The 17,253-nt window shown below is 44.8% G+C and overlaps 1 protein-coding gene across 5 annotated transcripts in view; it reads left to right on the plus strand.

Annotated features, from left to right (window-relative positions):
• The window catches only part of lsm14b (LSM family member 14B), a 51,520-nt gene that overhangs the window by 4,907 nt on the left and 29,360 nt on the right, over positions 1 to 17,253 (plus strand). For 4 of the 5 annotated variants that reach the window (XM_063041207.1, XM_063041209.1, XM_063041211.1 and 1 more), the window contains exon 1: positions 13,591 to 13,892. The exons of the other annotated variant lie outside the window; for it this stretch is intronic. In XM_063041207.1, the coding sequence (XP_062897277.1) occupies positions 13,772 to 13,892 (121 nt within the window). In that variant the 5' untranslated portion in view covers positions 13,591 to 13,771. Of the gene's footprint in view, positions 1 to 13,590; positions 13,893 to 17,253 lie in introns of those variants that run through there. 5 annotated transcript variants of the gene reach the window in all.

Consider the following 17,253-nt stretch of genomic DNA (forward strand, 5'->3'; position numbering starts at 1 on the left):
GTACATTTATCAAAGTTTGCAATCCTTGAAGATTGTATTTACTAGATTGCGGTGATCCACATGTCTACCTTCTCCATAACTTGCAATGTGGCATCAAGAAGCATTGTGCATCCATTGTCCATGTCAATCAATTGTTTGCAAAGTAGAACAAAAGCATGAGTCTAATAATCCAAGTTTTAAATATTTGATTCTTGAAGCTGGAATTATGATGTCTAAAATAAGTTGTGCAACAATCAAAGGTTCAAATGATTTACCAAATTATTACGGAACAAGTTCAATCACAGTTAACAATGCTTGGAAAATTTGATAATTTTACTCAATGAAAATAAGCCATGGGTAATCACTTGGATCAGTCTTGCTACCACAACATCCTGATGCATCAGTTAGGTGGGAACTGAAAATCAGACTACAGATGCTGGAAATGTATTGACAGATTAGCAGCATCAGTAGGTATAGAAAGAAGCCTTCATCTGAACTGGAAAGTAGTTGAAACTTGTTTTGATGTGATCTTTGACATAAAAGGTTAGTTTTTAAAGTTGAAGGAGCAACTCGTATCCTATCTATGTAGCCTCCAACCTGATGGCATAAACATCAAACTCTCCAATTTATTGATTTTTTTTTTTCCCCTATGTCTTCCCTCTTCACCACCCAATGCTGGGGTGTGGGGGCTTATCCCTTCACCTGCCTATCACCCCATTCCCTTTTACCCCCTGGTCCACTCTCCTCTTATAACAGATTGCTTCTCTAGCCTTTACCTTTTCCACTTTTATCACCTCCCAGCTTCTTGCTTTATCTCCCCTCTCCCACTCACCTGGCTTCACTTTTCACCTTTCGGTTGAACTCCTCCTCTTCCTCCAGCTTGTTCTGGCACCTTCCCCCTTTCAGTCTTGAAGGGTCTGGCCTGAAATGTTGACATTTTATTCCTTTCCATAGATGCTGCCTGACCTGAATTCCTCCAGCAACTTGTTGCTCTACATTTTCAGCATCTGCAGAATCTCTTTTGTTACTGTTTTTCTCCACAGGTTCTGTCTAACCTACAGGGTGTTCCTGTTTAGAGTATATTGCTGACAGTAACTTTTTGGTTAATAATGACTGTCTCATATCATTACCACAAATGCTAGGCTAAAGAAACCAAGTTAAGAATATTGAGTCTTAAGTGTGACCACTTTCCCAATCATCTGAAATATTAAACTGCAAGACTGAAGTCAAATCTTCCTGTCTCCACTTCATCAGTAAGTCAAAAAGGGATGTCACATTAGCAGTGAATGGAGTAATTATTGATTTCACACTATGCAATGAAGCATGAATCATTCTGTACAATTAACAATTTTAACAGCTAATACCTACAAAGGAACAGTATCATCCACCTGAGCAGTAGCCCTGATCCTTCAGACCTAATTCTGTTCCTGTATCTTTGTAAATTCTACACGTGTAGCTTCAGTACTTCATTTGAGGAGCATGATGCAATAATTCCATTTATTCTTGACTTCCACAAGACTGATTGGAAAATGCCATGTAATCACAACACAATTATTTGTCACTGGTGTTAATCTGCAAAAATTACTTGTTTCAAGATATTGTCAAGCTCTAGTTTGTGCCCTCAGCAACCTTCAATCTCTAGTTTTGCTGTTAAACAACTATGTAATTGAAAGCAATTACGTAGAAGGGGTCATGACATCCTACAATCAGAAGGATAGGTAATGACATCACCACTATGATTTTTCTAAATTGGTGCTCAACAAGTTGCATCATCAGCCCCCTATTTTACTCCCTGTACATGTGATAGTAGCCAGATTCTGCTCCAGCTACCTCTAAAAGTTTGCATTTTTTAACACCAGTGGACTGTATCTCAAATGGCAGGGGATAGGGAGTTTAGTAACATGGTGTCATGATGACAACTCTTCCCTCAATATCAGCAAAATAAAAGCTCCTTCCCTTCAGGAAGGGGCTGCTGCACATACATTAACTGAGGTTGAGAGCTTCAAGTTCCTAGGAGTGAACATTACCAATAGCCTGGTCCAATCACAACATAGTCAAAAAAAAAAGCTCACTGAAACCAAGAAATTTATGTTCCTGTCAACCCCTGCAATTTTAATGATTATGAAAGCATCCTATCTGGCTTGGTATTGATCCTCACCACAGAAACTGCAGAGTTGTGGACATAGCTGAACACATCATGGAAACTATCCTACCTTCTGAGGGCTATCCATACCTGCTGCCTCAGTGAAGTAGCCAGTATAGTCAAAGAATGTCTACTCAGACATTCTCTTCGTGCCATATCCAGTGGGCAGAAGATACAAAAGCCTGAAAGCATATACTACTAGGCTGAAGAACATTTTTTATCCTGCTGTAAAAAGACTAGAAATACTTACTGTATCAGGAACTTGGACTCTGGCTTCATTGTTTACCTGCACTGCACAGACTGCCTCACTGTCAGGTGGGGGGGAGGGGGGATGTGTCTGTCATAGGACCAAGAGAAGCTGCAGAAGGTTGTAAATTTAGTTGGCTCCATCTTGGGTATTAGCCTACAAAGTACCAAAACATCTTCAATGAGCGTGTCTCAGAAAGGCAGTGTCCATTTCAAGGATGTCCAGCACCCAGGGCATGCCTTCTCTCACTGTTACCATCAGGTAGGAGGTAGAGAAGTCTGAAGACACAGACTCCGATTCAGGAACCGCTCTTCCCCTCCACTAACTGATACCTAAAGGGGCATTGAACCCTTGAACACTACCTCACTTGTTTAAATAGATTTGTTTTTTACACAAGTTTAATCTACTCAATACACATGTACTGCAATTGATTTACTTACAATTTTTCTGTATTGCGTTGAACTGCTAAATTAACAAATTTCACAACACAGGCCCATGATAATAAATCTGATTCTGACTTTCTCTTTAGCTGATACAATTTTTATTCTAACTTGTTCTACAATACACTGTATCATCTGATCTGTATGAACATTATGCAAGATGAGCTTTTCACCATCTTGGTACACATTAAATAGTAAACCAATTTTAATTTGGATCTGAGAATTCAAGTTAAGCAAGAAGATTGATTTATCATTTAAGCATTCATTGAATGTGGTTTTGCTTCCCCTGAGAAGTTAGATGAGCGTGAAATGCTTAAACTCGTTCTATACAGGACTGGTCAACTCAACTTCTAGCTAGCAATGTATCTGGATCCAGCCCCCATATTGGTGTGTCTTAAATGTTCAAGTTTCGGTTGTAAATTTCTTTATCCATATTCCAGAATTTTCTTTTGTATACTGAGTTAATCACTAGTGCAATTTTAAATTGTATTTATCTTCAATAGTACTCAACTCTACCAATCCAATTGCTATGCCAGTTTTCAATTGAGTTCATAATTTACTTCTAACTTTTTCCAAGCCTAAAATTCTCAATTTCTTGGATATTGTCTTATTTAGGTTGTTAAACAGAAGGATAATATAAATTGGGCATATATTGCAAATTTGATTTGATAAAGCAATTGAGAAGGGAAAAAAGGCTAATTTTCTAAGGAATTAAAATGTTTCATTTTGAGTTCATTTTCCAATTAACATCTTCTGAAGTTTTAAGTTACACGTTTCAGTTCAATTGTCATGCTTTACCACAATGTTAATGTTACCTTGAAGAGAATTTATGAAGGAAAATGAAGGTTAAGAATTCAACATCTATCAACTATCATTGTTAAATTTTATGCTTCATTTAAGAATTTCCAATTCCTGATTCAATAAGATTATAGTTCAAGTATGTTCTTGTATTGAATCCCATTTTCTCCCAGTGTCCAATCTTGAGCATATTCACTAACTAACCATCCACATCCTAGAGAACAAAGCTGATCCTCTGAATAAAATTTGTTGTGAATATTTTGATGAATTGCTAAGACTCTGTTGCCTTGTATTCTCCAGCTATACAAATGACCTCTCAGCCTAAAGTCCTCCGAATCTGATTTGGGCAATTCCCTTCATTTTTATGGTGCACAAACTATGGCTTGTTTTGCATCCAGCTCTTGCTTGACAGTCTCCAGAAACTGCTGACCATGATGCGGGGCTTCCTTCACCACCTTGGTTCAGGACCACGTGACCTGTTGGAGTCTACAGACCCTTCTAGACCCAGTCATAATTACTATTGCACGTGCATCTGTCACTGCATTGGTGTATAGGTGTGATTGTATAATACTGAGGTACTGAAGTTTGGACAATTTTTGGCAGATGTAAAGAATCACCAGAGTGGTGGTGACTACACCAGCAGGGTTGGTGGAGCAGAGGGTGTGGTGGGAAATTTGACAAAATTTTGACAAAGTCCACATCTGGTTATGTATAGTCTGAAACAATTCTTGGTGGCTCTCAAATGGTTTGGATTGTAAATCTGTCTATCCTAGTGAACCAGTAAGTGGCATAATTCCTCTTTCTTCCCCCCTCCCCCCCCCCTTAGAGGGAGAACTACTAAGTCAAAGAATGAACCTACCAAAGCACAGTATGGGACTGAAATATTTGAAGATGGGCAGTATCAGCAGAGAAAGTTTTGGGTTAGTGTCATATCTGAACTACAGGTATAGTGAGCTGTGATGCAATTACAAACTGTAAAATAGAACAGTGATCTAGTGGACAGTAGGAGAAAGATGGAAGGAAGGTAATTGGTGTTCATGGTTGTGCAAGGCATAAAGTCCTAGGTACAAGTGCCGAATAACTACAATTACCAAATATATGTGAAGACCTGAAAAATGTGAAATAAAACACTTTTTTAGACAATGAGTCATTAAGGCTGAATTATGCCTGGTCAGAAGAATGAGATGCTTCAACTTGGGAAAAATATAGGAGATTGAGAGCAAAGAAATTGATGTTAATTTGCACAAAATATGTCCTTGTGCTAAGGCCAGGAATGTACATGGTATGCTCAGATGTGATCTTGCCAAAGTCTTGAATAATTTCAGTAGGACATCTTCACCTGTGTTCTCTCAGCCACTTGCAATAGGAAATCATGTTTATCTTTAATTGCTGTTTGTTAGATTTGTAATTTGCCAGCTAGTGCATATAGATCCTAGTGTATATATCATTAACTCATCAAATATTCTATTTGGGAGGATAACATTTTACAGATAATCAGTGGTCACCCCTTTACTACATTTGTTCTATGTCTTAAATATTTTTTCCTGTCTTGGTTTGTTTTGTCAGCAGGCTTGCCTATATTATACTCTAGAAGAAAGCGCTATCAAAATAGACAATTTAAGATTTGTGTATTTGGAAATATTTCTAGTTTATAACTTGACATTTGTAGTTTCAATGTTGGTCTAAAATCAAATTTAAATCTTCTCTTCTGACCAGTTTAGTGTTTTGTGGGAAAAAATGTTTGCAGGATGTACTTTTGCTGGCCAGCAATTTTGCCTATCCCTAAAGTCAAAGCAAGAGACAGATATGGGTCAACCATTTTGGGGTCTGAAATATCCTCAAGAACAATAGCAAGCCATATGGTTTTATAAAAGTAAGAATGGTAGAATTCATCAGAAGACAGTTTTCAGTCCAGTTAACTTTAATCTATTATCAGAATTTAAATTCCCTCAGTTGGCACAGTGGGATTAAAACTGTCTCATTTCACAACTCTAGGTCTCTGGATTGAGTAATGCAATATTTTATCACGCATGGCATTGTTCATCACAGGAATGGACGGGCACCCATCTTCCAGCATGTGGCCTGTAGCCTTTAGTCAAGATAATTCTAGTGCTTGTTTGGAGACTTAAATCTGCCAGTTTCTGCTTTTAATTGTTAATTCCAAGTTAATTTCCATTGAGTGAAAATGTTCTACCTCAAATCCTTAGTTGGAAGATTAAATACCTGCAGAGGTATTTGTGAAGAGCAAGAATTTTTGGTCAACTTTCCTCTTAGATAATATGACAGAATTCACTAATCGCATATGTAAGAATAAATTACTGTGGCATGGTATTTATTTCAAAAGTAACAATAAACATTCTATACAAGATATGAAATGTTATAGAATATCAAATTGCTGTTATTAACATGCTGTTGAATAATTGCAAGTATCATTCAATAGAGGAATAAAATGGGTTAGAAATTCTACACTTCATGAAAATCAGCCCTCTGAAAGTATCTAACAATGCACCTGTACTAAGTTTGATTGGAAAATGTGTGCAACATACATCAAAGTTGCTGGTGAACGCAGCAGGCCAAGCAGCATCTATAGAAAGAGGTGCAGTCGACATTTCAGGCCGAGACCCTTCGTCCTGACGAAGGGTCTCGCCCTGAAACGTCGACTGCACCTCTTTCTATAGATGCTGCTTGGCCTGCTGCGTTCACCAGCAACTTTAATGTATGTTGCTTGAATTTCCAGCATCTGCAGAATTCCTGTTGTTTGGAAAATGTGTAATTGTTATGTTGGGTGTTAACTGGTATATTCAGTTGAACTTGACATTGAAGGTTACAAGGGGTACTGAAACTTATTTTTAGATAGAACAGTTAAAATAGTTTTGTCATTGTTACTGAAATGACATTAACATAAACCATTAAATCTGTTTACCTCTGTCTTGAGTACTACAAGTTTTATTTCAAACTGCTGAATAAGTAGAGTATCCCTATCAGCCCAGTAACTAATTTTGTAGTGCAATTGAGGGATGAGTATTCCTGGGTTAACAGAAACAAAACTGTTGAACTTCAAATATTAAATCTTTGTACAGTGTTTGAATATGCATTGGTGTTTACAGTTAGTAATTAACCTGCCATTAATTCAAAGTTTAGTGCCATAATAGTGACACCATAGTTTAATTCCCAGAAATGGGTTAGAAATTCTACACCATGAAAATCATAGCCCTCTGTTTTAATGTATGCATGATGTCTGTAACTTGTGGTCCTTTTATGGATGCATATATTTATTTTTCAGTTTAGCACGGGTAAGTAGGTGCCCAACTATGGTGGAAAGTATTAAAGCAGCAGTTTTCAGCTCAAAGATTTGCTGAAATTTGTCTTCTAATGTGAGCAAATTGGATGGAAATGTAAGTCTGCAGACTTACACAGGACTGTGAGGGTGGTAGAGAGAGAAATAGTTGAACACATTGATTTGGATCATTTGGGACCAATTCTGAGAACTGGGAGAAGTCTGGGCCATAGTAGACTTGTATTGTTGGGTTTTTTTTGCAGATCACTGGATCAGTTTGCTTCCTGCATTCAGCCAAATTTACCTGTCAGAGTATGTTGCAGCAATTGTATCAAATGCTGATTGAATGCTGATTAGTTCACCTAAATGTCAGTTTTGTGCACAATTATTCACCTTAATCCAGTCATGTTAACTGATTCAAGCTGAGTTCTGGCCCTCTGAATTCAGAGGCCTCATCAAACCCAACATCCCCAGTTTAATAGTGTAATTGATACATTTAGAGGACTTTAAATGTCTCCTTAATCATAATTTTTGCAAGGAAACATTTCAACATAGGTTAATGTTTCTGTATTTTCCACATGATGTCTGCAATGTTTTGAAATTCAGGATTTTGGGAGGTTTACTCCCTTTCTCCATTTAACATTCCAAATAGAAAGTGGTGAATGTTAGTGAATACTGGATAAGGGAGCAAAGATCATAAGCTACATTTTGCTTCAGAGTGCGGGGCCTTGCCTTAGAACATTGGAGGTATGCATTGAATGGGGCTTGGAGATGTAATATCTCAAGTGGGATTGACCAATAATGCCTCCTAACTTGAAGACTAGCGGCATATTCATAAAACTCATTTGGAAGGTTGTCATGGAACATAGAACAGTATAGCACAGTACATGCCCTTTGGCCCACAATGTTGTGCCAACCCTTAAACCCTGCCTCCCATATAAGCCCCCACCTTGAATTCCTCCATATACCTGTCTAGTAGTCTCTTAAATTTCACTAGTGTATCTGCCTCCACCACTGACTCAGGCAGTGCATTCCACACACCAACCACTTTAATAAAAAAAAAACAAAACTTCCTCTAATATCCCCCTTGAACTTCCCACCCCTTGCCTTAAAGCCATGTCCCCTTGTATTGAGCAGTGGTGACCTGGGGAAGAGGTGCTGGCTGTCCACTCTATCTATTCCTCTTAATATCTTGTATACCTCTATTATGTCTCCTCTCATCCTCCTTCTCTCCAAAGAGTAAAGCCCCAGCTCCCTTAATCTCTGATCATAATGCATCCTCTCTAAACCAGGCAGCATCCTGGTAAATCTCCTCTGTACCCTTTCCAATGCTTCCACATCTCTCCTATATAGAGTTGAACAGAACTGGACACAGTACTCCAAGTGTGGCCTAACCAGAGTTTTATAGAGTTGCATCATTACCCAGTGACTCTTAAACTATCCCTCGACTTACGAAAGCTAACACTTCATAAGCTTTCTTAACTACCCTATCTACCTGTTAGGCAACTTTCAGGGATCTGTGGACATGTACCCCCAGATCCCTCTGCTCCTCCACACTTCCAAGTATCCTGTCATTTACTTTGTACTCTGCCTTGGAGTTTGTCCTTCCAAAGTGTACCACCTCACACTTCTCTGGGTTGAACTCCATCTGCCACTTCTCAGCCCACTTCTGCATCCTATCAATATATCTCTGGAATCAGTGACAATCCTTTACGTTACGCTATCCACACCACCACCAACCTTTGTGTTGTCTGCAAACTTGCCAACCCACCCTTCTACCTCCCCCCCCCCCCCACATCCAGGTGGTTAATAAAAATCAAAAAGTAGAGGTCCCAGAACCATTTCTTGTGGGACACCACTAGTCACAATCCTCCAATCAGAATATACTCCCTCCACCACAACCTTCTGCTTTCTGCAGGCAAGCCAATTCTGAATCCACCTGGCCAAACTTCCCTGGATCCCATGCCTTCTGACTTTCTGAATAAGCCTACCGTGTGGAACCTTGTCAAATACCTTACTAAAATCCATGTAGATCACATCCACTGCACTACCCTCATCTATATCCCTGGTCACCACCTCAAAGAACTCTCAGGCTTGTTAGACACTTTCTGCCTACTGATCATGATTACTGATTTCCTGGCTTCACAGGAACTGTCACTGGCTTGACAGTTAAGAATATTTCCCCTCAGCTAAATGTTTATTCACCAGCACAGATAGATAAGATCATGAAAGACCTAAGAGATGCTTTGGGTTGAGGGATAAAATGTGAGGAGGTCAAAGTCAAGGTTGTGCTCAAACTAATTCTACCAGCTTGTTCTAAATGGCAAATTACAACATTGTCGTTGCACTGTGAAAAGGGCAGAGCAAATTTCAAAAATTATTGCCAGGACTGAAATTGTTAATACCAAGTTGAATTTTGAATTGATTACAAAACATAGCCTGCATATCCCAAGATTCTTCAAATTTGAAGAACTTCTACAAAAAAAAAATGAAAACCCATTTTCCTTGGTTTTAAAATTCAAGCAGACTTGTATTTATAGATAGAAACCATAGAAAACTACAGCATAGAAACAGGCCTTTTGGCCCTTAGCTGTGCTGAACCATTTTCTGCCTAGTCCCACTGACCTGCACATGGACCATATCCCTCCATACACTTCCCATCAATGTACATGTCCAATTTATTCTTAAATCTTAAAAAAAAGAACCCACATTTACCACCTCATCTGGCAGCTCATTCCACACTCCCACCACTCTGTGAAGAAGCCCCCCCATGTTCCCTTTAAACTTTTCCCCCTTAACCCATGTCCTTTTTTTTTTCTCCCCTTGCCTCAGTGGAAAAAGCCTGCTTGCATTCACTCTATCTGTACCCATCATAATTTTATATACCTCTATCAAATCTCCCCTCATTCTTCTACGCTCCAGGGAATAAAGTCCTAACCTATTCAACCTTTTGCTGTAACTGAGTTTCTCAAGTCCCGGCAACATCCTTGTAAACCTTCTCTGCACTCTTTCAACCTTATTTATATCCTTCCTGTAATTTGGTTACCAAAACTGAACACAATACTCGAGATTCAGCCTCACCAATGCCTTATACAACCTCATCATAACATTCCAGCTCTTATACTCAATACTTTGATTAATAAAGGCCAATGTACCAAAAGCTCTCTTTACAACCCTATCTACCTGTGATGCCACTTTTAGGGAATTTTGTATGTGTATTCCCAGGTCCCTTTGTTCTACTGCACTCCTCAGTGCCTTACCATTTACCCTGTATGTTCTACCTCGGTTTGTCCTTCCAAAGTGCAATACCTCACACTTGTCTGTATTAAACTCCATCTGCCATTTTTCAGCCCATTTTTCCAGCTGGTCCAAATCCCTCTGCAAGCTTTGAAAACCTTCCTCACTATCCACTACACCTCCAATCTTTGTATCATCAGCAAATTTGCTGATCCAATTTACCACATTATCATCCAGATCATTGATATAGATGCCAAATAACAATGGACCCAGCACTGATCCCTGTGGCACACCACTAGTCACAGGCCTCCACTCTGAGAAGCAATCCTCGACTACTACTCTTTGGCTTCTTCCATTGAGCCAATGTCTAATCCAATTTACCACCTCTCCATGTATACCTAGTGACTGAATTTTCCTAACTAGCCTCCCATGTGCGACCTTGTCAAAGGCCTTACTGAAGTCCAGTCAGTTGGATTAAATGATAAATCACCAATTCTTTTAAGACTGAATTCCCTCAAATGGTAGCGGCAAATACATTTGGGGAGAAATGTCCTAAAGGTTTAAGAGCTTAAAGTTGGAAGATGCAAATAGGCTGGTTGCCGTTTTAACAGATCATTTTTTGTCAATTTTCCGTGTTTCATTCTAAGTAATGAGTCCAATGGTTGGATGCTGGACAAATGTGAAGATTTGATTTTCTTTGATCATTTACTGTGCTTTGAATATCTGAAGAAAATTTAATTTTGTTTGTGAACCACAAACTGAGCATATTATGAGAGTAATCAATTGGATAAATTGTTCTCAATAAAATTGAATTTGAAAGTGAAGTAATTGTTTATTGCAAAATGTATCAGAATATCCATAGTTCAACTACTTGAATTCAAAGTTTTGCTGTAGTGTAACTACACATTTCAAATGCATATGAAATAGCAAAATTAGATAAAACATCTACAAGTAGAAATATACAATGATCAACAGTTTCCTTATGAAAGAAACAAATGAGATCCAATATTCAAATCAACCATTTAAGGTAATGCCAGTGATCAGTTGAAAATGATCCAACAGCCATACTGGGAAATTTGGAGGTGGATAAATGTGTAGAATGTGTGTGGCTTGGGAATATTTAAACAACCTAGTTTGTAGCAGAAATGAGACAAGATCTGAAGGGTAACTACCAGGTGAGAGTGGAAAATTAGGATTCTTTTTAGGGGATATTTATCTCTAAGTGGTCACTGTCCTTAAAATTAAGAGGGTGCCATTTTGGATGGGAATTATTTTTAACTGTTTCCACAAATGTGGGGGTGGTTACTGAATATTTTAAGATGTAAGCAAAAGGTTTAAAGTTCACTGGTAGCTGGATCAGTTGTAATCTAACTAAATAGCAGAACAGGCTTGAAGGATAGAATAACCCACTGCTAACTTGTATGATGTATCCAATTATTTTTTTGATAAGGTTGCAGAACAGACAGAACTGTGTAACATGACAAATTTTTAGGCATTCTGCAAAGTAATTTAGAAGGCTGTTATCAAAATTGTATGTCAGTATTTTCTAGGACAAAAGCTTGACAAGGGTACAGTACCACAGATGTTTCACTGATTTGAGAAGAATTGAAGCTCATCTACTTTAGTTGGCAGTATTTGTTGCACTTGTTTCCAGCATTAATAGGTGGCTTAAAATTGATGTTAATGAAGTTGATATTAAACTTGAGGTGATAGTATAAAGACAAACATGTATTTGAATATAGGAAAATTTGATGTGACAGTTGGATTAAAATAATGGAAGTATCAGCTAGATTTGCTTGGACCATAGGATGTAATACAGAATTTGGGGAATGAGAATATTAAAACAATTACCAAAATCAATAAGCAATAATGTAAAACACTAATAGATTTATGTAAGATGTAACTATACACCATTAATTGAAGTACATAGAGAAAAAAAATCAACAAATTTACTAGGATATTAAGGATGAAAAGCTACAGGACAGACAATTAACCTATACTTTACTGAAATTGGTCAGTGTTTGGGATGAAATGTTTTGGTGAATAGGTAAATGTTTCTAGCCGGACATCATGAAATCAATTACAGTAAGCTAACATTGATCACTACACCACCAATGAAATAAGTGACGGTTGATTTACATTTGAATATTGTGTAGACTCCTCTCACTACATAGGTATTTGAAGTTTGTTCTGTATAGATGCTATTCTAAATATGTCACAAATAAACAGTAAATTGATGCCATGACTGCAAAAGCATTATAAAGAGTCACTGTGTAGCAGTATATCATAGGCATTATTATATTAGATTACTTCTGTGTATTGCATACACGTATTCTCACTAGTTAAAATTACGTTTATATTAATACTTCTTGGATTCAATTTTACTGGACAGGCACACAATACCATAGCAGACTTAGGGTCCTCTTAGAGTTAGAACTGATCTATATTATCCAAATATCGAGGTAACGAAATAAGTTTATAACGAAGAGTCCTCTATACATCAACTAAAATGTAGTTTGATCAACGATGAAAAATATGCGTGTGTGTGTATATATATTATATATACACTTTGCCACTGCCATAATTGTACAGCAGAAAATAGTAATACACTCTATGGCCTGGTCCATTAACTAAATGTTTTTTTTAGCGGATATCGATTTATTATAAGCGTTCATTTTTAACGGCCAAGCAACCTCCAACCCACTTTCGTTTGCATTACCAAAGCATTAAAAAAGACGAAGTATAATTAAAGAGAATTTTGGTCATCGGAAAGGATAAATTAACCATGATTTAATTTAACGCTAATGCAACATATAACCTATTATGGTTGCCTTCCATATCAGGTGCCTATCCCACCACTGGTTCATGCAGTTTTACGTCGTGATGTCTCCACCATTTGTCTGAACACCTTAAAATGTTATAAGATAAAATGTATGTGCTTCTGTTACTCAGCAACCTTTATCTTTCTGAGTTGGGGGGAGGGGGTGGTATCCTCAAATACCGTTTAAAACCTCCTATCGTCGACATTAAAACTATACCTACTGGTCATGGAAACCATGGCTAAGAGGAAACGTTTTTTACCACCATTATACCGCTTATAATTTTGTAATTATAAGTCTACTTCAAAGTATTTGAGGACTTTGCATAATACAAAGGGGGACACCCTCTTTATCGGATTAATGAAACCCAGTTGCCTTATGTTTGGAGAAACCTAGCTTGGACTTTTCGATGCCATCTGCGCAAACGGATAATAGGCAACAAGCAAGGAGAGTGTTTAAACATATGAGGAAAGAGTAATGTGGTGGTGGGGGTGGGAGACCTGCAGTCCAAGCGCAGGGTTGGAGAGCTCGGCCAGCAACATCAGTGCACACACCTGTCACCTGTTGCACATTTTCAGCCTGCAGTGACGGAACAGCGAGCTGCAGGGGGCGATGGTGGCGGGAGGGGCGCTCGGTGTACTGACGGTAGCCACACGCCATATTTAAGCGACGAGAGGTGGGGGAAGAGGAGACATTTAGGGTTTGTACGGGTGCGGAGTGGGGTCTTGCCCCTTCGCCGTCTTCATTTCGTGCGGTTCGGCCACAGGAGAGAGCGGTGGGGAGAGAGATTGACGAGCCACTCGCCAGACAGCATCCACGAAGCCCGTCACCATGAGCGGCGGGACGCCGTACATCGGCAGCAAGATCAGTCTCATCTCGAAGGCACAGATCCGCTACGAGGGCATTTTGTACACGATCGACACGGACAACTCGACCGTGGCTCTGGCTAAGGGTAAGGGGGAGCCCAGGGCTGTTCCTGCTGCCCTGCAAACCACGGCCACCGCAGGGTGACACCCATTCACACCGCTCCCGCAGTCCTCCGAGTAGCCCACCACCCGTTTTAGCAGACTCATCCTCTTCTCTGTCCCTTTTCAGCGGCCTCTTCTTACCCCACACATCCTTCAGTAGGTTTCGCCTGTCCCTCCCCCACCACCCCACCACCCCACCAACGCTCTTCGGTAGGTTCTTTTCTTTCCGTCCCCTCCCCGTTTAGCCAGCACTGCCCCTCCCGCGCCCCCTTCCACCGGGCCCTTCTGCCCTCCCGCCCCTTTCAGCGGGCCATTCTCCCCTCTCCCCCAACCACACCCCACCAACCACCCAGCGGGCTCTTCCCCACCCCCCTCCACCCCTTCCAGCGGGCTGATCGCCCCCCCCACACCCCCTTCCAGCGGGCTGATCGCCCCCCCACACCCCCTTCCAGCGGGCTGATCGCCCCCCCACACCCCCTTCCAGCGGGCTGATCGCCCCCCCACACCCCCTTCCAGCGGGCTCTTTCCCCCTCCGCTCCTTCCAAACGGGCTCTTCTCAGTCCCCCCCCTGACACACACACACACATCCCCTTCTAGTGGACTCTTCCCCCACGCCCCTTCCAGCGGGCTCTTCTCGCCCCCCCCCACAACCCTTCCAGTGGGCTGTTCGTTCCCCCCTCCCCACACCCCCTTCCAGCGGGCTGTTCGTCCCCCCCCCACACCCCCTTCCAGCGGGCTGTTCGCCCCTCCCCCCCCACACCCCCTTCCAGCGGGCTGTTCGCCCCTCCCCCCCACACCCCCTTCCAGCGGGCTGTTCGCCCCTCCCCCCCACACCCCCTTCCAGCCGGCTCTTTCCCCATCCGCTCCTTCCAAACGGGCTCTTCTCAGTCCCCCCCCTGACACACACACACACACACATCCCCTTCTAGTGGACTCTTCCCCCACGCCCCTTCCAGCGGGCTCTTCTCGCCCCCCCCACATCCCCTTCAGTGGGCTGTTCGTTCCCCCCTCCCCACACCCCCTTCCAGCGGGCTGTTCGTCCCCTCCCCACACCCCCTTCCAGCGGGCTGTTCGTCCCCCCCCACACCCCCTTCCAGCGGGCTGTTCGTCCCCCCCCACACCCCCTTCCAGCGGGCTGTTCGTCCCCCCCACACCCCCTTCCAACGGGCTGTTCGTCCCCCCCCCACACCCCCTTCCAGCGGGCTGTTCGTCCCCCCCCCACACCCCCTTCCAGCGGGCTGTTCGTTCCCCCCCCACACCCCCTTCCAGCGGGCTGTTCGTCCCCCCCCACACCCCCTTCCCGCGGGCTGTTCGTCCCCCCCCCCACACCCCCTTCCAGCGGGCTGTTCGTCCCCCCCCACACCCCCTTCCAGCGGGCTGTACGTCCCCCCCACACCCCTTCCAGCGGGCTGTTCGTCTCCCCCCCCACACCCCCTTCCAGCGGGCTGTTCGTCCCCCCCCACACCCCCCTTCCAGCAGGCTGTTCGTCCCCCCCCACACCCCCCTTCCAGCAGGCTGTTCGTCCCCCCCCACACCCCCTTCCAGCGGGCTGTTCGTCCCCCCCCACACCCCCTTCCAGCGGGCTGTTCGTCCCCCCCCCACACCCCCTTCCAGCGGGCTGTTCGTCCCCCCCCCACACCCCCTTCCAGCGGGCTGTTCGTCCCCCCCCTTCCAGCGGGCTGTTCGTCCCCCCCACCCCCTTCCAGCGGGCTGTTCATTCCCCCCACTCCCCCTTCCAGCAGGATCTTCCCCCCTCCGCTCCTTCCAAACGGGCTCTTCTCGTCCCCCCCACACACACACACATCCCCTTCCAGTGGACTCTTCCCCTATGCCCCTTCCAGTGGGCTCTTCTCGTCCCCCCCCACACCCCCTTCCGGCGGGCTGTTCGCCCCCCCACACCCCCTTCCGGCGGGCTGTTCGCCCCCCCCACACCCCCTTCCGGCGGGCTGTTCGCCCCCCCCCACACCCCCTTCCGGCGGGCTGTTCGCCCCCCCCCACACCCCCTTCCGGCGGGCTGTTCGCCCCCCCCCACACCCCCTTCCGGCGGGCTGTTCGCTCCCCCCCACACCCCCTTCCGGCGGGCTGTTCGCTCCCCCCCACACCCCCTTCCGGCGGGCTGTTCGCCCCCCCCACACCCCCTTCCGGCGGGCTGTTCGCCCCCCCCCACACCCCCTTCCGGCGGGCTGTTCGCCCCCCCCACACCCCCTTCCGGCGGGCTGTTCGCCCCCCCACACCCCCTTCCAGCGACTGTTCGCCCCTCCCCCCCCACACCCCTTTCCAGCGGGCTGTTCGCCCCTACCCCCCACACCCCCTTCCAGCTGGCTCTTTCCCGCTCCGCTCCTTCCAAACGGGCTCTTCTCAGTTCCCCCCCCCCACACACACACACATCCCCTTCCAGTGGACTCTTCCCCCACGCCCCTCCAGCGGGCTCTTCTCGCCCCCCCCCACATCCCCTTCCAGTGGGCTGTTCGTTCCCCCCCACACCCCCTTCCAGTGGGCTGTTCGTTCCCCCCCCACACCCCCTTCCAGCGGGATCTTCCCCCCTCCGCTCCTTCCAAACGGGCTCTTCTCGTCCCCCCCACACACACATCCCTTTCCAGTGGACTCCCCCCCCACACCCCCTTCCAGCGGGCTGTTCGCCCTTCCCCCTCCCACGCCCCTCCAGCGGGCTGTTCACCCCTCCCCCCCCACACCCCCTTCCGGCGGGCTGTTCACCCCTCCCCCCCACACCCCCTTCCGGCGGGCTGTTCACCCCTCCCCCCCACACCCCCTTCCGGCGGGCTGTTCACCCCTCCCCCCCACACCCCCTTCCAGCCAGCTCTTTCCCGCTCCGCTCCTTCCAAACGGGCTCTTCTCGGTTCCCCCCCCACACACACACACATCCCCTTCTAGTGGACTCTTCCCCCACGCCCCTTCCAGCGGGTTCTTCTCGCCACCCCCCACATCCCCTTCCAGTGGGCTGTTTGTCCCCCCCCCACACCCCCTTCCAGCGGGCTGTTCGTCCCCCCCCACACCCCCTTCCAGCGGGATCTTCCCCCCTCCGCTCCTTCCAAACGGGCTCTTCTCGTCCCCCCCACACACACATCCCCTTCCAGTGGACTCTTCCCCTATGCCCCTTCCAGTGGGCTCTTCTCGCCCCCCCCCACACCCCCTTCCAGCAGGCTGTTCATTCCCCCCACACCCCCTTGCGGCGGGCTGTTCGCCCCCCCCACACCCCCTTGCGGCGGGTTGTTCGCCCCTCCCCCCACACCCCCCCCTTCCGGCGGGCTGTTCGCCCCTCCCCACACCCCCCTTCCAGCGGGCTGTTCGCCCCTCCCCCCACAACCTCCCTTCCAGCAGGCTGTT

Source organism: Mobula hypostoma, chromosome 2 (assembly GCF_963921235.1).
Source record: "Mobula hypostoma chromosome 2, sMobHyp1.1, whole genome shotgun sequence".
Lineage (NCBI taxonomy): Eukaryota > Metazoa > Chordata > Chondrichthyes > Myliobatiformes > Myliobatidae > Mobula > Mobula hypostoma.